Source organism: Pseudorca crassidens, chromosome 2, assembly GCF_039906515.1.
Source record: "Pseudorca crassidens isolate mPseCra1 chromosome 2, mPseCra1.hap1, whole genome shotgun sequence".
NCBI classification, from domain to species: Eukaryota; Metazoa; Chordata; class Mammalia; order Artiodactyla; family Delphinidae; genus Pseudorca; species Pseudorca crassidens.
This window is the reverse complement of record NC_090297.1, coordinates 90833300-90855844: the sequence shown is the minus strand read 5'-3', so window position 1 is coordinate 90855844 and position 22545 is coordinate 90833300. Positions and strand designations below refer to the sequence as shown.

At 36.5% G+C, this 22545-nt stretch overlaps 1 protein-coding gene and 1 long non-coding RNA gene across 6 annotated transcripts in view; one reads left to right on the top strand and one right to left on the bottom strand.

The window, feature by feature from the left end:
- RNPC3 (RNA binding region (RNP1, RRM) containing 3) overlaps nucleotides 1-12363 on the bottom strand; it is a 38832-nt gene extending 26469 nt beyond the window's left edge. For all 5 annotated transcript variants that reach the window (XM_067727068.1, XM_067727069.1, XM_067727072.1 and 2 more), the window contains exons 1-7: nucleotides 12159-12363; nucleotides 10971-11018; nucleotides 6475-6593; nucleotides 5524-5607; nucleotides 4995-5106; nucleotides 3823-3891; nucleotides 656-798 (exon numbers count right to left, since the gene is read on the bottom strand). In XM_067727068.1, the coding sequence (XP_067583169.1) occupies nucleotides 656-798; nucleotides 3823-3891; nucleotides 4995-5106; nucleotides 5524-5607; nucleotides 6475-6593; nucleotides 10971-11018; nucleotides 12159-12350 (767 nt within the window). In that variant the 5' untranslated portion in view covers nucleotides 12351-12363. The remainder of the gene's footprint in view (nucleotides 1-655; nucleotides 799-3822; nucleotides 3892-4994; nucleotides 5107-5523; nucleotides 5608-6474; nucleotides 6594-10970; nucleotides 11019-12158) is intronic.
- A 94-nt stretch (nucleotides 12364-12457) lies between these two features.
- Nucleotides 12458-22545, top strand: part of LOC137219057 (uncharacterized) — a 30405-nt gene continuing 20317 nt past the window's right edge. Inside the window, exon 1 of the long non-coding RNA XR_010940965.1 lies at nucleotides 12458-12590. This is a non-coding gene — a long non-coding RNA (uncharacterized lncRNA). The remainder of the gene's footprint in view (nucleotides 12591-22545) is intronic.

The following is a 22545-nucleotide window of genomic DNA, read 5'->3' as shown; positions in this document are numbered from 1 at the left end:
TTGATATATATTGTTGATTCATTAACATTGAACTCACAGTCAATAGTGCTATAACTCAGGCCTGAACAAAGTTTATCTAACACACAGCATTTTCTCCATAAAGCACATCACAACCTTCCTGATCTTGGATACACTAGACAGCACTTCAACACTATGCTTGGAGACCATTTTAAACAGCAAAATCAACAACAAACAGCACAAAAATGTGCAAAACATGGTACAAATAGACAGTGAAAAAGACACTTGTTTACGGTATGAGAGCTGAAGCAAGAAGGCAGAATGTCACCTTGTTCTACCTCATCTAGGAATGTGCATGTCAAGAGACTCAAATTTTTCACCATTCTGCACATGCTGTCTTCAGAAGACCATAAAAGCACTGTAATTATTGATGCTGAAGTCATAAATAAATAAAGGATCAACTGTATACCATAATCATCAATCCAAAAAATTACTCATAATACAAAAATGTTCCCGTAAGTCTTGATATCTAGTTTCAGGTCTTAATCTATAGCATGATGGGGAGTTGGGGATGGACAAATTCTAAAGACCCCGAATTATGAAGAAGTGTATGCAAAACTTAAGAAGAGCAAGAGAATCTCTCTCCCATATTCTATGTTTCTTAGAATCTAAACAAATATTATTTGACATTGCAAACCTTTGACGGTCTTCATCATCACTGCTTTCATATTCTGATTCTTTACTAGATAATTCCTCATCCTCATCTGGCAAAGGAGGTTCCTCCGGTGGCTGAGGAGATGCAGGTGGAAGAGGAGCATGTAGTGGCATATAGTCCTCATACTAATTAGAAGAACAAAGCAAAAATACTATGGTAATCTATGATGTTTAGAAAACCATTTCCATTCAGATACATGATTCTCACATCTCTCTACCTCATGATTTTCTTCTACACATTCAACATATATTGATGAAATACTTGTCTTAGCAGCCTTTAGCTGATCACAAAACTTGTTTCTTCTTTCTTGGCACTTAGCTGGACTAAATTTCCAAACCTCTTTTGCAGTTAGATTTCCCCTGAATTTTAGTCAATGAAATGTTAGCATAAAAAACTCCCACACATATAATTCTCTCTTTCTTCTTGATCTGCAGGCTGCATGGTGATGTCCTCACCAACTTGGGAATGCAAATAATGAAGATAACTTATCTTTTAAGTGACTCAGTAAAGGAGAACACCATTCTGCCCTACTTTTGGAATGAACTTGGCACGAGCAAAAAATAACTTGTATTGTGTTAAATTACTAAGATTTGAGTTTTATTTGTTAATAGCAGCTAGCATAATCTTTGCAATGTGCCAGGAATTGAGGTGTTGGGGTTATAAAGAAAAATTATGCAGCTAATAGTATACACATTAGAAAAGCAACCAATACACAATACAAAAGCAAATTTTCTATTTAAATGTTAGCTCTCGGGCTTCCCTGGTGGCGCAGTGGTTGAGAGTCTGCCTGTGGATGCAGGGGACGTGGGTTCCTGCCCCAGTCCAGGAAGATCCCACATGCTGTGGAGCGGCTAGGCCCGTGAGCCATGGCCGCTGAGCCTGCACGTCCGGAGCCTGTGCTCCGCAACGGGAGAGGCCACAGCAGTGAGAGGCCTGCGTACCACAAAAAAAAAAAAAAAAAAGTACTAAGGGTACATATATATATAATGGAATATTACTCAGCCATTAAAAAAGAACGATGTAATGCCATTTGCAGTAACATGGATGGACCCAGAGACTGTCATACTGAGTGAAGGTAAGTCAGAGAAAGATAAATATCATATGGTATCACTTATAAGTGGAATCTAAAAAAATGGTAGAAATGAATTTATTTACAAAACAGAAAGAGTCACAGATGTAGAAAACAAATTTATCACCAACAGGGGGGAAGTGATAAATTGGGAGATTGGGGTTGACATATACACACTACTATATATAAAATTGATAACTAATAAGAACCTATTGTATAGTACAGGAAACTCAATACTCTGTAATGGCCTATATGGGAAAAGAATCTAAAGAAGAGTGGATATATGCATATGTATAACTGATTCACTTTGTTGTATACACCTGAAACTAACACAACATTGTAAATCAACTATACTCCAATTAATAAAAAATAAATAAATAAAAAAGTACTAAGAGTACTATAGCAAAATATTAGGTTGGCCAAAAGGTTCGTTCGTTTTTTTCCGTAAGATGGCTCTATTAGCGGTTAGCTGTCTTTAACTTCATTTGAAACCATTTTGTTTGTGACAGCTTGTCATATCAACGTACATTTAAAAAAAAAAATTATCAAAACTGGTGAATTTTTGTGTGGCCATTTTAATATCGATGGAAGAAAAAAAGCAACATTTTCAGCATATTATATTTTATTATTTCAAGAAAGGTAAAAACGCAACTGAAATGCAAAAAAAGATTTGTGCAATGTAGGGAGAAGGTGCTGTGACTGGTCAAATGTGTCAAAAGTGGTTTGCAAAGTTTTGCTGGACGATGCTCCATAGTCGGATAGACCAGTTGACGTTGACAGCAATCAAATCGAGACATTAATTGAGAACAATCAATGTCATAGCACGCGGGAAGTAGCCGACATACCCCAAATATCCAAATCGGGCAATGAAAATCATCTGCACCAGCTTGCTTATGTTAATCGCATTGATGTTTCGGTTCCACCTAAGTTCAGTGAAAAAAATCCTTCTTGATCATATCTCCGCATGCGATTCTCTACTTAAACGTAATGAAATCGTTCCGTTTTAAAAACAAATTGTGATGGGCAATGAAAAGTGGATACTGTACCATAATGTGGAACGAAAGAGATCGTGGGGCAAGCAAAATGAACCACCACCAACTATACCAAAGGCCGGTTTTCATCCAAAGAAGGTGATGCTGTATATATGGTGGGATTGGAAGGGAGTCCTCTATCATGAGCTCCTTCCAGAAAACCAAATGATTAATTCCAACAAGTACTGCTCCCAGTTAGACCAACTGAAAGCAGCACTTGACGAAAAGCACCCGAAATTAGTCAACAGAAAATGCATAACCTTCTATCAGGATAACGCAAGACCACATGTTTCTTTGATGACCAGGCAAAAACTATTACAGCTTGGCTGGGAAGTTCTGATTCATCTACCGTATTCACCAGACATTGCACCTTCAATTTCCATTTATTTTGGTCTTTACAAAATTCTCTTAATGGAAAAAATTTCAATTCCCTGGAAGACTGTAAAAGGCATCTGGAACAAACAGTTCTCTGCTCAAAAAGATAAAAAGTTTTGGGAAGATGGAATTATGAAGTTGCCTGAAATATGGCAGAAGGTAGTGGAACAAAACGGTAAATACACTGTTCAATAAAGTTCTTGGTGAAAATGAAAAATGTGTCTTTTATTTTACTTAAAAATTGAAGGCACTTTTTGGCCAACCCAATAATAACTAAAATTATTCAAGAGCAGACATAGCCTACCATTGAAATTATTGATAGATCTGCACAGTAATAGAAAATCATCAACCTTTTAAATAAAACCAGAAAGATAGAAATTTTAGACAATTCAGTATGTTAAATGTAACTGTCCTATAGGATAGCACAACATCCTAGGTCAAAGGCCTGAACAACAACACTGGCAGAAATGATGCATAAATTAAAGCATCTCTTTAATGTTCTGGCTTTCTCCCACTTTCAATTCTCCACTGGACTATTATTATGTTAACTTTACACTTGTTCATTTTCAATACACATTAGAGGTCACTGACACAACATTTGTAAAATTTAGCCTCAATAATTTCACCTCAAGAAGAGAAATTTTGAATCTTGAAAATTCTAAGAGCTTTCTTACCATGGGAGGCCTTGCAGTAATTGGTCCAAAAGGTGTGGGCAAATTCATTTTATTCATAAGATGAAGCACCTTAATAAAAGTGGTAAAACATTTAAAATAAAATAGAAAAATGATGATTCAACTCATATCTGATATTTTATGTACTTAAAAACTTTGCAATAACACTATTCATTACTTTAGTGCAAAGGAAAGACCACCTCTTGCCTTTATAATCCCAGGACAGGGCTAAACTAGTATATCTCAGGCACTGGTGTATCTCAGAAGATTAGCCTTCCTAAAATATTTGTCAATTCTACAAATACAATTATTCTCATTATTAAAAATGTCATGTTCTTACAACATAAAAATTTACTGAACTGTTTTTTTCCCTTGATTATTGTGAAATTATGAAACACAGAGAAGTACAACAAAGAAGATAAGTATCATCTATATTTTGTACTTAAAAGTACGTTTTATTGTCAGTACTTTCAAGCATTTGCTGAGGGGTCCTCTATGTCCTTTCCTTTAAGAAAGGAAAAGGTGTATGCTAAAGTAACAAAGAATTACCAGAAATTATATTTCCCAAATTAGCTTATGTTTATTAGTATTATTAATACTAAACATGTTAGTATTTTTAAGCTATAGTTTATAAAAGCCTTTACTTGAATGTAGTAATTTTTTATTACCTTTTGCAATGGACTGAATGTTTGTGTCCCCCTCCAAAATTCTTATGTTGAATCCTAATCCACAATGGGATGGCATTAGGACATAAGGCCTTTGGGAAGTAATTAGGTCATAAGGGTAGAACTCCCATAAATGGGATTAGCGTCCCTTATAAAAAGCACAAGAGAGAGCTCTCTCACCCTCTTTCAGCTACATGAGGATACAAAGAGAAAACGGCCATCTGTAACCCAGAAGAGGGCCCTCACCAGAACCTAACCGTGCTGGCACACTGATCTCCAACTTCTAGCCTCTAGACTGTGAAAAATAATTTTTTATTATTTAAAAGCCACCCAGGCTATGGTACTTAGTTATAGCAGGACAAACTAAGACACCTTTAAAATACTGAAACATCATTGTCCCTACAGGAATTAGTGTAATACTATTATTAAAAAAAGTTTGAGAATTAGCATGAAAAGTAACATATAAGGTTATACAAGTATTTACTTTGAGGAACGTTTTATTCTACTTACCTGTACGTAGAACTTAGGCACACTTGCCAAAGCATTTACTATGTTTGCTAGAATTGTGCTTGAAGGTGGTGGGTACATATACTTGAGGCATGAATTTAGAGGAAAAGTCAGCCTAAAAAAAACATTTAAAAATGCTTATTGTGTTTTAATAAGTTTCATATCAATAACTCATTTTAGGTAACCTAATAACATACAAATTGCTCAAATGATTCAGTAAGAGTACTCTGTTCCTAAAAGATCCAACTGATTACACTTAAAAAGAAACTTGCCTTCTGATTGCATTATAGAACAATATGGCATTTCTTATCAGAGAATATCTTACAACTTTGAACATTTTAATGGAACCAAATTCAGTGACAAACTCTTAGAGCTCAGTATGTTTAATCAACACATTAAAAATATGCACGATATATAATAAAATGTTCTTTAAAAAATTATCTTATTTGCAATACACACACATCCCCCACATATACCACCTATCCAAAACAAAACCAAAAGAATAATGAAATACAAACAAAAAAATGCTAACCCATGGTTTGGTGCAATTCCATTTTCTATGGTTAAACAATCAAGTTCTTTCTTTTCTTTATCATCTTCCACAGTATCATCAGACCTAAGAAATACAGAATCAAAATTGATCTTACCTTTAGAAATAGGATGAAAAATTGCATACAAAAATGACATATTATCTTTTTAAACAGGGCATTATGAAAACAGTTCCATAAGTAAAACTTTCAACTATTTCTTAAGTAAACACCAATAAAAAAGAGTATCTATTCCAGTATTATAGAAGGCATGGCACATTTTCATTTACTCTTCACAGCAACCCTATGAAGATGGTATGATAAATCTCACTGACACCCCCACCCCACCAAAACTGAAGTTCACATGGTATAAATCAGTGGCACACAAATTTCCTCAATGTACATCAATGAGGGTCTGTTAAAACTCAGACTGCTGGGGCCTATCCTCCTCCCCACACCCAATACCCCAAATTTCTGATTCAGTAGGACGAGGTTAAGGCCTAAGAATCTTTCTTCCAGTCAAGATCCTAGACGATGTAGCTGGTACAGGGATTATACTTTGAGAGCCACTGGTGTAAAGCAAATTTATAAAGGTTGTATAACTACAAAGAATTAACAGCTGGGACCCAAATACCAGGCCACGCCTATTCACGACACCTTGCTGTATCTAACACAAGGACTTTATACTAGTTACCTTCCCTCCACTTAAAGTTGAATGCTTTTCCCCCTACTCTTTTCCCACTTCACATTGATTAATTCCTAATATTAAATCAATACTCAGGTTCCTAATGCACAATTGAATGAACAAATACATTGCTTTAATGTACTAGATTCAGTAGGGAGATATAACCATTTACTGTTTCAAATTATTTACCTGCTAGTCTGAAAACAATCCAAGAGCAATACAACGGATTAAAAAAAACACTTTTAAAATGTACGAAAACCTATCTACATACCTTTTCTTTTTTTCAGTGCTTGAAGAAGGACATGGTGAATGAACCTGATCTTGCTCTTTTGCAAATTCAACAACTAAAGTATGACCTAAAAGCTTCAGTTGATGAAGTCTTGTCAATGCCTTCAGTTGGAAGAGTAAAAAAAAAAAATTAATAACTGTACCAAAATTACTTGTTAGAGACCATATATAAATAATTTATACATGTTTTTTGTTAACGCTCGTAACATTTCCTTAGCTATTTCTTACCCATTTCTCATCTCAGGCTGCCAAGACTTCATTACTTATTAAGCAACTGCTTCCAATCACTTAGGAAAACTAAGATCTGGTTAAATACAATGCTGCCTATACCCAGGCAGCTGAAAATGGTTAGAAAAACCAACATAATGAATTGGGCTAGTCTCACTTTAAATTCATAACCACAAATCTGAGGATGACCCTTAAGGAAGCCACAGTCAAATATATTAGTTCATTTTTTCTACCAATCTCTAAGACAATATTTTGTACTATTTCCTTCTTCCTCAACCTCACAATACTCCTGTCACATTATTTTAGCCTAGGATACTGCTTCCTACTTTGAGAAAACTGAAGCAACAAGATGAGAACTTCAGATTTCCCACCATAAGTTTCCATCTACCAGCTTCTGCATCCACATATTCTATCTTCTATCTGTCATCACATGTTAACAATCCATGTTTTTATTTAAATCTAGTTGTTTTACTTGTATACTAAATCCCAGCCTCTCTTCTGCTCTCTGGAACTGTACAGGGTGTGTTCCTACCTACATTGCTAATTTTCTGTCCTCTATTGGATCATCGACATCAGCATACAAACATAGTCTGATTTCTCCCATCCTAAAAAATATTTTTTCTTCATCTGTTGATCCAACTTATCACTCTCGCCCACCCGCCCCCACCCTCACTTCGCTTTAAATTACTCTTGCGGTAAAACTCAAGAATTATCTATGCCCTCTATCTAAAATTCCTCCCTGCCCATCCAGTCTCACACTCACTCCAATCAGGTTCATGCCTTAATCAGTCCACTGACACTGCTTGTCATAAACAACAAATTCTGTACTGCCACAACAATGGTCAATTCTCAATCTTCATTTTACTGCGTTTAATGCAATCACTCCACTCCCTCCTTCATACATGTTCTTCACTTGGTGTCTAGACACTATAATTTCCTACAGGTTTCTTCCCAGCTCATTTGTTTCTACTCCTCAATCACGGTGGCTTATGCCATCTCAAACTCTTAATGCTGTCATGCTCCAGAGGTCTATTATTGGTCCTCTCTATCTAATCCAGCACCCTAATTTAAAAAATCATCTCTATGCTGATGATTTCACAGTTTATAATTTCAGCCCAAACCTCTGTCCTTAAATCCAGGAACATATATCCAAACTACTGGAAAGCTTCTCTTAATTTTAAATATTTTAAAATTAAGACTTCAGGAATTGAATCTTCTCTCCCCATCCCCCCTCAAATGGTCTCCATAGGGAACCTTCCGATGGTAACCCCCTTCTTTCACTTACTCATGTCAAAAATCTTGGAACCATCCTTAACACCTCTTTCCCACATTGCATATCCAAGCCACTGAGAAATTCTGTTTGCTTCTACCTACAAAATATATCCAGAATCTGACTATTTCCTACCATCTCCATTGCTACCATCATGGTCCAAGCGACCATCATGTCTGGACCGAATTAACAGTATAACCTTTTAAGAGATTTCCCTGTTTCTACTCTTCCCTGCCTTCTATCTACTCTCAACACAAAGTGATACTTTTAAATATAAGGTGAATTATGTTACTGCTTTGCTCACAATACTACAATGGCTCCCAATTTTACTCAGAGTAACATCTATGGTCCTTACAGTACCTACATGATATGGCCCTCTTACTTCTCTGACCTCAAATTCAATATCTCCCCTCATTTTTTTTGCTTTAGCCACAAGCTAGTGCATGCCAGCTATTCCTCTTACTAGAATGCACTTCCCCAAAATTCCCTTAGCTAACTTCCTTCACTTCCTTTAAAGTGTTGCTCAAATATGACCATAACTACCTTAACTGTAGCTTAATCCTCCCAACCCAGCACTCCTGATCCTATCGTTCTTTTTTTATAGTATTCACCATTTTCTAAAATATTAAACTCATTAAGTTTATTATTTATGGTCTGTCTCCCCTTTGAGAATGTGAGCTCCGATGAGGGCATAAATCTGTGTTTTATTCATTGATATATCCCAAGACCTAAAGCACTATCTAGCACATAGCAGGCACTCAATATTTTTTGAACAAATGGAATGTTAGGCCTTAACAGGGACTATAATTTTTTTTTTGCGGTACGCAGGCCTTTCACTGTTGTGGCTTCTCCAGTTGCGGAGCACAGGCTCCGGACGCACAGGCTCAGCAGCCATGGCTCACAGGCCTAGCCGCTCCCCGGCATGTGGGATCTTCCCGGACCGGGGCACAAACCCGTGTCCCCTGCATCGGCAGGCGGACTCTCAACCACTGCTCCACCAGGGAAGCCCAACAGGGACTATAATTTTATTCTACCATCTTTATGCATCCTTATTCGACTCCATTATACAAAGCAAGTTTCTATACGTTTCAATAATTTTCAAGTCCTTAAATCAGCCTAGACCTCTTACTATCAGTGAGCCTTTGATTATCTGAAATACAGCTGAATTGCTTTAGGTTTCTTCCTCTCAAAATCTATGTCACACATTCTTTTCAAAGTTATGGCTTTTAAGTTTTAATGTTAGACAATGACTGGTTCCATGCCCTCTCCTCCAAGTTAATCTTGACTCTAAAACAAGGTGGTTTTCATTACCATATTATACTAAACACTTTTTATGCTATATTTCAAAAGGTCTTTTCTGAAAAAAAATTTTTCCTATACTTTAATACATATAATGTGAAAGTCCTCTGTAATCCCATCCTTGGAGAAAGACATTTATTATTCAATTTGGTGTATAGCTCTGCTACATTTTGTTCTATGCATAAACTAACATACACAGTATCGATACTAGTTTGCCAAAATTCCAAGGTTACATATTATATGTTTTGCAACTTTATTCATGTACTCTATCTGGGCTACATTCCTTATTAATACATATTCATTTGAGCTCATTCTCTGAGGGTTGTAGTCCAGTGTATGGATATACTACAATTTAAAGTATCCTTCCCTTTTATTGATAAGAATTTGGGTCATTTCTATAGTTTCACAATAAAAATACTTTACTAATAGACTGTGTTCGTTCTTCACCTTGTGTCATCACAGGATCTTATCTTCTTAAAACTCTCTTCTCCTTGCATCCATGAAAATTTATTTTCTAGTTCTACTTCCTTTTTATCTTCTCCCTCCCAGTCTTCTTTGCTGGCTCTTCTCCCTTTGGGCAACCATATCCATTTACCTTGTTGAGGAAACTCTATTTTTAACCCTGCCTCAGCTCTAGGTCCATATTTTTAATTGTTTTGAAAATATTTCCACAGAAGTAGCCCACAGACTCCACAAAATTAATAGATAATATGTGAATTCATTACCTACCTTTGCAAACGTCCTCTGAATCCTGCCCCTGTCAACTAATGTAATAACCCAATAACTCAGTCCAAAAATTTCCAAGTATTCCCTCTCTCTCAACCACTACATCTACAGGGATCACAGGACCAAAAAACACAATCTCTACCAAATTTGTATCTACTTCTTCCTTTGTCTTCTTACTGCCTTATTCAGATCCTTTCTCTTGCCTTAGCCATTATAACATTTCTCTTGTCTTTGCTTTCCATTTGGTCTTTCTAACTCTAATCTTTTTCCATATCCAATCCATTACATGAACTCTACCAGATGTCTTTCACAGATCTGACCATATTGCTGGTCAGCTCAAATATATCAAGTGCCTTAAGAATAACTACTAAACAAAATTCAATCCCTCCCTCCCTTCCACCCAAATTTAGACTCAACCTATCTTCCAAGTCCTATTTCAATTTCAACCCTTAGTTTTTGCTCCACTTAGGACTTTCCATGCCCCACAGCTTTATTTAGTGTTCTCTAAACCTGGAAGGTCCAACTCCCTTTGTTTTCTTCTCAAAATCTAACTAATCATTAAAGGTCTACCTCAAAGGTCACCTCCTTTGCAAATGATCCCCTAGGATTTTTTTAAATATATATATTTTCCATATAATGCTTAAAACATCTTGTCTTGCAACAGTTACAGAGATAGTTATCAATGTTTGCATCCTTTAGAATTTGTCACTTTTAATTACATATGAGATTACAATTCAATTTTAATTCATGTTCCAGTTAATCTACAAGTCTTATGTCCAAACATTGGGCAAAATCTGCCAAATGACAAACCAAATGTAGCCTATGGAAATACAAACCCTTTTTGTATTTGAAAATACAAACCCTTTTGCTTTTAAAAACTATAGTTTAAAATTATGCTCCATTTTTTAAAACTGGATAACAGAAAATTGTTAATAATAGAAAAGAAAAAGTCATACCTTTATAGCTGCTTTTTCATTAGGGAAAGTAGCAAAAGCTGTATGTTTCTGAAAAAGAAGGTACAAATTATTTCAAATATAATTTCTCATAAGGAAGTCTGATATTTTACCAGCTGACAGTGATTTGACACATTAATAAAATCACAGAAAAGGACAGAAAATCCAGATCATTTAACTGATTACTAAATTCAGTACACTGCTTTTGAATCAGTTTAGGATCAAACTTCTTTGAGATGAAAGATTTTCTCATATAAAGGGGCACACACACACAGCATGCTTTACATATATTTTCAAGTAGTTCGACAGTCCATAAGTTTAAAAACCCTTACTATACACAGAGGACCACCCTTAAACCATCCAAACATATAAAATATCTTCCATGTATAACGCATCTACGATCTAAACCTTCCTTTATATAGCCAAATGCAAAGTTTAAATTGGTCTTTCTCCTAACTCAGTAATTCTCAACCCTGGCTGCATTATTAGAAACACGTGGGGAGACTTCAACCACTGATGTTTTGCCCCATCACAGGCCATCTGGCAGAAACTTAACATCACCACTGCTATTTTAATGGAGAGAACTCATCTAAAACATCTTCAGGTATAAAGGAGAATAAAGTAATTGTGTACATCCCAGTGTTGGACTTTGAACAGTCTTAAAATATTGCTCCCTGAAGGATTCCGTTGGAAATTTTTTATGAATAACATCCTCGTCAAAAACTTAGTAGAAATCCTGTAACTAGTTTACTCAAGTTACCGACTACTGTAGCTTCTCCTCTATTTTGATGAATGTCTTAACGCTGGCTTATAAGTACCAAGATTTTTAAACGTCCTTCGTTACATATTTCTGAGAGTACTCTTGAGCCTAAGAGAAATACCTCCAAATTCAGAGGAGTTTCGAGATTCCCAGGATGGGAAAATGGAACATAACTAAGCTTCTCTTTTCATTTTTTCTTCTTTGCCTTTCTCACTTGCCCTTTTCCGCAGCGCGGCGACTAACCTAGGCTCGAGCCAATTAAAACCTGACTTGGGACTATTTTGATATGAAGGAGGAAAGACTGGGAAGCCCCCACTACACAAGCACATTTCCCTCACTCTTTTCTGTCTTCTTCCTTCTGTCAGAACTCCCCCTCCCCAGGTCAACAGCCAAGGGCCTTCCCCGGAGGCTCGGGACTGGCGCGCCCTTACCAGTCGCCCCTTATCGGACAGGATGCGCACGGACTGCGCCCCGAAATACTTCAGTAAGTCCTCTTTCTCCTCAGCAGTCAGCTCGGCTGGCAGGTGCCTCACTAGAAGGGTTCGGTCGCCCCGCGGCGGAGAAAGCGAAGCAGAGCTCTGACATCCTCTCGACAACGGCAGCGGCTGTTCCGAAGCCGCCATTTGTCACGGAGAACCAACAGGGAAGCCACTGAAGAAACCGCAGTGATCATAAAAAGCTGAGCTAAGTAAGTGTTTTCCCACTTCGCGCTAAGGATTCTGGAAACAAGGAAGTAACGCGAGAGATGTCGCCTTCTCGCGAGACCTGCACCACGGACGGGTGCCAACTCTTCGGAGACACGTACCTCAGAGTGAAGGGCAAGGTTCCACGGTGATGGGAAAGCAAAACGATTCAAATTTCAGGTAGTTGATGACGGCATTAAAAACAAAAATTCCCTCGAGATAGGTGTAAGGATTTTAAAAAACTGTCAACGCGTGAGAGACTTAAGCCGCGTTCACGAAAGAGGAAGTAACCCCAAGGCCGGATGGAGTCACTGCTGCGCATGTGCTAGCTGGGAGCGGGTCTGGGCGTGGCGCCAGGGATGTCTGGAGTTGCGATAGCCGGGTTTCTAATCCTGGGAGATTGCAAAGTGCGTCTGATTGGCTGGCTGGGATTTGGTGTGGGAATACCGGTTCTGTGTCTACATTCGGGATGATAATGCCTAAAAGATTGCACATTCTTTCTTTGGCTCAGTAGCCTTCACGTAGGCAGGCGAACTCAGTTTTAAGGAACAAAAAGTTGAGACAGACACTTGTTTTCTTGAATCATCGGACACGTAGCAGCAGCCTGATACGGTCTGGCCGTGGTTCCTTCTCACGGAATTAGCGGCCTCTAGGAAGAGATGCCCTAATATAAACCCCATCAACAACTCTAAGGTGTAGGTACTCCTCCCCATTTTAGAGTTGAGCACTCTGATGTACAATACAGGGAGGTGTAAGTCACACAGCTATTAAATGACCGAACTGGGATTTGACCCTGCTAGTGTGACTGGCCTTTACACTATTCTAACCCGTTTCTGAATGGAGCGAGGCAGAGAAGTCTTCCTTATTCCATACAAAGAGGGCATTGAGGATTCTGGATAGAGGTATTATTTTAGGTGCAGCTACTACAGTCTGGAGGCCCAAGGTGCCTCTTAACTGCTCTTTTTATTTGCTACTTGATTAGATGGTAACTGTATCGCAGTAAACAACATATCAAAGTTTGGCTCCCATGGAAGACGGGTTGGGGAACAAGGGAGGAACAGACATTAATAAAAACTTGAAAAACTATGGAGAACCCCTCCACAAAATGTCATGTATATAGAGCTAGACCATGAGGGCTCTGTGGGTTACTTTGAAGTCTTGATTAAACCAAAGAGCAATTGGAAACTGACAGAATTTTTAGTAGAGGTCTGTGTGTATGTGTATATGTATGTAATGATTAAATTTTAGGTATGAAAATTTCTCTGGTTGCAGTGTGGAAAATGGATTAGAAGCAGGAAGACCAGTTGGGCTATTGCAGTAGCCCAGGCAAGACACTGCTAGAAATAGTTAGGTAACAGTAGACATGGAGAAAAGGAATAGGAATTGAGATGTATTTTGGAAGTGGAATTGAGATGTATTTTGGAAGTGGAATTGAGATGTATTTTGGAAGTAGAATTGATAGACTTGCAGATGAAGAAGAGTAATTAAGGATAAATTTTGAGGTTTTGGCTTGAACCCCAACTGTCCACCATCTAGGTGGATGATGATGCTATTTACTGAGCATGAGAAGAGTTAACTAAAGTGTAGCTAGATTAGAGACTGTAGGGGAGGAAGGAACACATTAAATTTAAAGTATCTATTCAGTATCCAGTGTTTCAAGTAAGCAGTTGGATGTGTAATTATGGCATTTTGGAGAAACATCAACACTAGATACATATGTAACATCAACACATATAATATTTATATCCAAGGTACAAGAGTGTAGGTAGAGAGAAAGGGGACCAGTGTTGATCCATGGGGCATGCCAGTGTTGAGAAATTGAGAGGAGGAAGAATAAGGTAATACTATTTCTCTTGGCACTTACACTGTAGTAATAAAGACAGACTAAAACATGTAGATAAGTAAGTAAATGAGTTCCTTTTGGAGAGTAAATAAGTGCTTTGAGGGGAAAAAAAGACAAAAATAGACCCAGGGTAGAGGGATAAACTGATTGGAGAGGGCATGCTACTTTAAACACTCCTTTACAGGCTTTTCCCTGCATCTCTTATAGTTATTATTATGTATGATTAGCATATAGTAGCCATATATAAATATTTGTTCAATGAATGAATACATGAATGGATTAACTTTAATATTACCACTGCCACCTATGGTCAAGAATTGCTACATGGGTCATCAAGGTAAGTTTAGTGGTCTTTACTATAATTGAGATATCACAGCTCAGTGAAATAGGAACATGAGAGAATTTTATTTTCTCTTAATTACTTTTAGTTGTACTCAATTAAATCTGCCTTATCCTTCCCTTGACGATAGCTCAGGCAGATTTCATAATGTCTTGGTCATTTTCAGTTACTAACAGTCCAAGTCGATTTGAAATGTCAACTTCAAACTCTAATAAGGTCATGCTTTTTACCCTCCCCTCATATAAGGCTTGACCTGAGGGATAGGAAGAAGATGTAATTTGCTTTCATCTCTGCCATGTTTAAGTGGAAGTGGGTGTGGTCTGCTTTGAGTTGCATTTTTCTCATTTCCTTTTCTTGGTATAGCCCAGAGGTTCCCAAACTTTCTCAGCTCCTGGTGCCCTTATTGTCTCAGTAATTTTTTTCACAGCATCCCTAGGTGCCACCTTGTTTCCTGTTACCCCTTGATTTTTAAGAGGCACTGCCACCTGGGCTGACTCAGTAAGGTTCAGCAATTATTCCATATATTCCTCTACTTTTTCCAACTCCCGTGTGAGGTGCAACCGTGCGATTCATTCTGGTCAGTGGGCTGTTATGAAGGCAACATGTATCAATTCCAGACTATAGTACAGAAGAGGGGGTGTGAAAGCAGTGATCCTGGAGGCCACATATTGAGGTCAAAGAGCTGTGAGGTAAACACTGCATAGAATACCTGGTCACTACATCAATGACAACTTCCCTGCAAAAGTGCTTGACCCCCTCCAAACCTTGCATAAGTAAGAAATAACTTTTATTAACTTTTATTATGTAAATACACTGACAGTTTAGGGTTAATTCTTTTTATTTTTTCAATTTTATTTTTTTACCATAGCAAAGCCCATTCTTTCACCAGTAAAAATACACTCTGATGGTTCATTTTATGTGTCAATTTGACTGGCCACAAGGTACCCAGATTAAACATTATTTCTGAGTGTGTCTCTGAGAGTGCTTCTGGATGAGATTAGCATTTGAACTGTTGAACTCAGTAACGTAAATTGCCCTTTCCTATGTGGGTGGGCATCATATATCCATTGAGGGCCAGAATACTACAAAAGGTAGAGAAAGGAAGAATCACCCTTCTTTTCCTGCCTCACTGATTAGGCTGAGACATCTCATCTCATCTTCCACAATCAGACTGGGTTCTACACCATGAATTCCCCTTGGTTCTCAGGCTTTCAAACTGAGGCTGAATTACACAACCAGCTTTCCTGGATCTCCAGCTTGCAGATGGCAGATCATGGGACTTTTCAGGCTCCATAATCACATGAGCCAATTCCTCATGATAAATACCCTTTTATTTATATATATATATATATATATATATATATATATATATATATATTTATACTTTAAAAGTATATAAATAAATATAATATATACATGTATAGATAAATACATGATATTTTAACATATAAGTATATAATTTTATATTTTGTTTTTATAAAATATAAATATAATAAATATTAAATATACTTTTATTTTAATTCATGTATAAAAATTATATACATAAATTAAAATGTTATTTATTTTTATTTATAAATTTTTAGTTTATTATACATGTGTAATACTATATATAATATATTCTTCAATATGTTTTTATTATCACAGCCAGAGTGATTCTATTATGCCCTCAGAACTCTCCAGTGGCTTTTCCTCTCACTTAGACTAAAAGCTAAAATTCTTCCTTTGATTTCTAAGAGCTTATATGATCTGGCTCTGCCAATGTATTACTTTTTTGGCTTCATTTATTCTTTCCCCCTCCTTCACACTTCACTATAGACATACTAATCTAGCTGTTCTTGAACTCTTCAGACACATGACTCAGATCTTTGTAGTACTTGCTAAAACTTTGAAAAAATGCTTTTCCCACAGATATCTGCATTCTGGCTCCCTTTCTTCAGGTGCTCAAATGTTACCTTTTAACTAAATTGTTCGTTGTCAGTCAACACCATCTCTGCCTCTTCTGTTCTGTTCTCTGTGTTGCAGCAGCTGAAACACAGGAAACTAGATTTTTCATTATTTTTGTTGTCTATTGCTGTGTAATAAATCACCCCAAAACTTTGTAGTTTAATACAACCACTATCAAAGACTTTTCCTTTTCTCAAGGCAGAATTTATGTCTTCGTTACATTTATTTTTATACTAGAAATCATCATATATAAATTTGAGTGCGTATATAGTTTCCTTATTACTGGTAAGCTCCTTGAAGATAGGAATTGCTGTATTCATCTCTGTATCCTCCAAGGATTAACATAGTGCCTTAGAAGTAGATTAGTAGTCACTGAATGTTAAAACATGTAAATTAGTATTACTCACAAAAAACTAAAATATATCCTGCTGGCAACTAGCGATTGCATACTCATTGATTTGCATGATGACTTTAAGAAACCAGGCTAAAGAGTTCACTGAAAAATTACCATACTGGTCAAAGACAAAATGTCAGTATTATTCTGTGTTACTTATTGAGTGATGATTATGTGTGGATCTCACGGATAGTCATTTGTAGATTTACTCCCTGTGTAAAATAAACAATTTACATAGCCATGAAATCTTATGTTGGTGTGCATATGAGGGCAAATTTTTGTCATCAGCTTTCAGAAAAATAATCCTTAATATTTGTTTAGGGCTTCCCTGGTGACGCAGTGGTTGAGAGTCCACCTGCCGATGCAGGGGACACGGGTTCGTGCCCCGGTCCGGGAAAATCCCACATGCCGCAGAGCGGCTTGGTCCGTGAGCCATGGCCGCTGAGTCTGCGCGTCGGGAGCCTGTGCTCCGCAACGGGAGAGGCCACAACAGTGAGAGGTCCGCGTACCGTAAAAAAAAAAAAATATATATATATATGTATATATATATATTTGTTTAAATAACATGTAAACCTGCCTTTTAACCCAGCAATTCAATTTTCAGAATCTATGTGAGACAGCTGGTGCTGCCATAACAAATACCATAAACTGAGTGGGTTACACAATAGAAATTTATTTTCTCATAGTTCTAGAGGCTCAAAGTCCAAGATCAGAGTGTCAGCATTGTCAGGTTCTTGTGATAGCTCTCTTCCTGGCTTGCCTTGCTGCTGTGTCCTCACATGGTAGAGAGAGAGAGAGAGAGAGAGAGAGAGAGAGAGAGAATGTTCTGGAGTAACTGTTATAAGGGCATTAATTCCATCATGAGGGCCCCACCCACATGATCTCATCTAAACCTAATTACCTCCCAAAGGCCCCATCTACAAATACCACCACGTTGGGTGTTAGATCTTTAACATATGAAATTTGAGGGAGCATAATTTAGTCCATAGCAGAATCTACCTTATAGAAATAAAAACATTTGTATGTAAACAGCTGGCTCATTGGTTTAACTTACTCAAATCTCATGGAGCTACCAAATATGTTTTTTTTCTTTTTTTTTTTTGATTTTTAATTAATTTGATTTTTTTCCCTAAGACCCAAATCAAGCTTTCCTTTGAGACCTAACAACTTATACCTGTCACTCTACAGCTGAGTTGACTCGGTGGTAAGTAAGCTAGCTTTCTGCACATGAACCTTATGCATACATAATTCTACCAGTCCCTTTATGGATTTAATATTTCTCTTTTAGGATAAATGAGTTCAAGTCTCTGGAAGTAATGTGGAATAAAACTGTCACTTAAAAATATATTCATGAGGGCTTCCCTGGTGGCACAGTGGTTGAGAGTCTGCCTGCCGATGCAGGGGACACCGGTTCGTGCCCCGGTCCGGGAAGATCCCACATGCCGCGGAGCAGCTGGGCCCGTGAGCCATGGCCGCTGAGCCTGCGCGTCCCGAGCCTGTGCTCCACAACGGGAGAGGCCACAACAGTGAGAGGCCCGCGTACCGCAAAAAAAACCCAAAAAACAAAAAAACCAAAAAACCATGATCTATTTTTGCAAAACCTTTGGCTGATATAATCATCTATCTTTGTATTATGAATATGTGGGTACTGACATCTGCTCATAACATGTAAATCTACCGTAATCCCAGTTCAGCGACATAACACAGTTCTAAATAAATTTTACCTTCAATTTCTTCAAAATATAAATCACAGCAACAAGTATATGTATATTTTACAGCTTCAAACATGTTTTATTGGATCTCCCTTCCCTGACCTGTTCCTTAACTTTCCTACTCATTTTGATTTTAAAAACAAACCATTATTTATCATCATTCAGTCCAATTAAAATACTAGTCTCACTTCTAAGCTTTTACCCTTCTCTAAGGAAATCTGTAGTGGACTCACTACAGATTTCCTCAGAGAGGACTTTGCCACTGCTCTGGAAATAGCATGCCTCTTCACCTACCCATCACTAATCACTTACTTGCCTTACTAATTTCTTGGCATATAACAGCCTAGAAATTATATATTAATTCTTATGTGTGTTTGTGTGTGCACGCCTGTATGTGTTTATAATATAAGCTCCATGACATTAGAGTGTCTATCTCATCTTTGTTTTATTTGCTTCTTTATCTACAGGCCAAACATAGTATCTGGTACATTGTAGGAGTTTGGTAGATATTTGTTGAATGATTGAATGTTGTCCAGTCCTAATATTATCTTGCTTGCATATATCACAGTTTCAGTTTTACATTCAGAGGCAATTAAAAGCACAGATTTGGGAGTGAAACAGTCTTGAGTTTTATAATCCTGCTCTACTCTCACACCTAGGGGAAGTTACTTAACCTCTCTTCTTCAGTTTTCTGATATGTAAAATGAAGATAATGTCTTTATCATAGAATTGTTATAAGTATTAAATGAATTATTCTGCACAGAGTCAGTGCTATAGAAGTGGTTATATTTGTTATTTTTATATTTAATTGGTGATTATTTGAATAATTTCTATCTTTCCCGCTACAGTTTTAGGAACCACATTAATTTTTTCCAATCATTGTATCTCCACATCCCAGCTCATAATAGGAACTGTATAAATGTTTATTGGGGGAAAAAAAAAGAATGGTTGAAGTTTTGAGGCAATGCATGCATGTTTGTGTGCACTAAGTGCGTTCCCATATTCTATAGTTACAAGTTCATTGTCACTAGATGGCAAGCTTGTCCTAGGCAAGGCAAGTGTTTGCGTTAAACCATCAAACTGAAGAATGAGGGTGCAAGGTAGGGGGAAATGTCACATATGTGTTTCTTAGGTTGGTGAGATGATATAGGAAGATGAAAGTTTAAGCATAAAATAAAAATTGCCTGTTTTTATTCTGCTTCATTTCTACCCTTCTTACATGCTCATCTTTTGCATAATAATGCATTTTAGCATTTCTGTCATTCCACTGACCTCTTATTATATTCATAATTTCTGTTAAAAACAATGTTTAAAAAGGTTTCTTATACTATTCATTATTAACAAGAGTTCCCTAATTTTTTCAACCTCAAACCCTTTACCTGCTGTTTTCAAAATCTTATGATTTTGGCTGGGACATAAGTTTCTCTATATCTTATATCCTCTAGTCCTCATTCTTGAACAAGTCTTTCATTTATTTATTTTTTTTCTGATTATTGGTCACTCAACATTCATGGGAAGCACATGTCTTTTTTAAGTATATAAATTTATTATTTTTTTCTCTGAGTTTTATTAAGATATAATTGACATACTGTTCTGTATAAGTTTAAGGTATACAACATAATGAATTGAATTATATACTTCATGAAATCATTACCACAATAAGTTTAGTGACCATCCATCATCTCATATAGGTACAAAATAAAAGAAAAAGAAAAAAGAACTTTTTTTCTTGTGATAAAAACTCTTAGAATTTACTCTCTTAGCAACTTTCATATATAACATACATCAGTGTTAATTATATTCATCATGTTGAACGTTACATCCCTAGTACACTTATTTATCTTATAACTGGAAGTTTGTATCTTTTGACCACCTTCATTCAATTCCCCCTTCCTCAACCCCCGGCTGTTGGTAACCAAAAATCTGATCATTTTTCTATGAGTTTGTTCTTTTGTTGAAGTATAATTGACATCCGACACCATGTTAGTTCCTGGTGCACAGCACAGTGATTCGATATTTCTATACATTACGAAATGATCACCACAATAAGTCTAGTTGCCATCTGTCGCCATACAAAGATGTTATATTATTATGACTATATTCCACACAATGTTACTTTTCATCCCTGTGACTCATTTATTTTGTAACTGGAACTTTATGCCTCTTAATTTTCCTCACCTATTTCATTCATCTCACCACCCCTCTCCCCTCTGGCACCCACCTATTTGTTCTCTGTATCTATGACTCTGTTTCTGTTTTGTTATGTTTGTTCATTTGTTTTGCTTTTTAGAATCCACAATATGTAAAATTATACAGTGTTTGTCTTTCTCTGTCTGGCTTATTTCACTTAGCATAATGCCCTCTAGGTACATCCGTGTGTTGCAAATGGCAAGATTTCATTCTTTTATGACTCAGTAATATTCCATTGTGTGTGTGTGTGTGTGTGTGTGTGTGTGTGTGTATCACAGCTTCTTTATTCCTTCATCTGTTGATGGGACTTAGGTTGCTGCCATATATTGGCTATTGTGAATAATTATGCAGTAAACGTAGGCTTGCATATATCTTTTTGCATTAGTGTTTTCTTTTTCTTTGGGTAAATACCCAGAAGTAGAATTGCTGGATCGTATAATAGTTCTATTTTTAATTTTCTGAGGAAACTTCATACTGTTTTCCATAGTGCCTGCACCAATTTGCATTCCCACCATCAATTTCAAGGATTCCATTTTCTCCACATTCTGGCCAACACTTGTTATTGGTAATAACCATTTTGACACGTGCGAGGTGATATCTCATTGTGGCTTTGATTTGCATTTCCCTGATGATTAGTGATGTTGAACATTTTTTCATATGTCTTTTGGTCATCTACATGTCTTCTCAGGTCCTCCGCCCATTTTTTAATTGGGTTGTTTCTTTTTTTTGATGTTAAGTTTTTTTTTATGTCTTGTATATTAACCTCTTATCAGATATATTGTTTGCAAATATCTTCTCCCCTTCAGTAGGTTACCTTTTCATTTTGTTGATAGTTTCCTTCGCTGTGCAAAAGATTTTTAGTTTGATGTAGTTCCATTGTTTATTTTTGCTTGTGTTGCCCTTGCCTGAGAAGACATATCCAAAAAATATTGCTAAAACATGTCAAAGAACATACCGTCTATGTTTTCTTCTAAGAGTTTTATGATTTCTGGTCGTACATTTAAGTCTTTAATCTATTTTGAGTTTCTTTTTATACATGGTGCAAGAAAGTAGTCCAGTTTGATTCTTTTGCATGTAGCTGTCTAGTTTTCCCAATACCATTTTTGATCTCTTCCAGCTAGTGTACCATCTTGGGGAAAGAACAAGTTAGGTTCAATGCTATTATGCTTGTCTAACTTTACCTTTGTTTAGCAAAATTATCAATAAGGACCTGGTAGAAAAGAAAGTATTGAAAGCCTACAAATTAGATAGTCAACTTCTGAACGATCAATTTTGGGGGGAATTCTGGAAATTAATTTTATAAATATCAATTAATTAAATTGATTAAATGTATGCATATTCTTTGGTAAATTAAATTTACCAAAATAAATGAAAAATGTGGACATGTAAAAATGAATAATAGTACTTTGAGACAGTAGAAAAAGTTTTCATTATAGTAATATTTAGACAGTATAATTATTTTCTTGTTTATTTTTTGAAAAAATTAACTACTGAAAAAAGTTGACTTTTGTAAAAACTTATAAATAATTATAAATAATAATTTATTTCTTTATAATCTTTTCCCTTTGTGCCTTTATGTGACATATTATTGGCCAAAAGACAGAAAATTTGTTAATTTTCTTTCAACTGCTAAAGGAAAGATTTTTTCCTTCCTTCTCTCTACTTAGTAAGAAAGGTAATTATTGCTTAATTCTCTACTTGACTAGAATGAC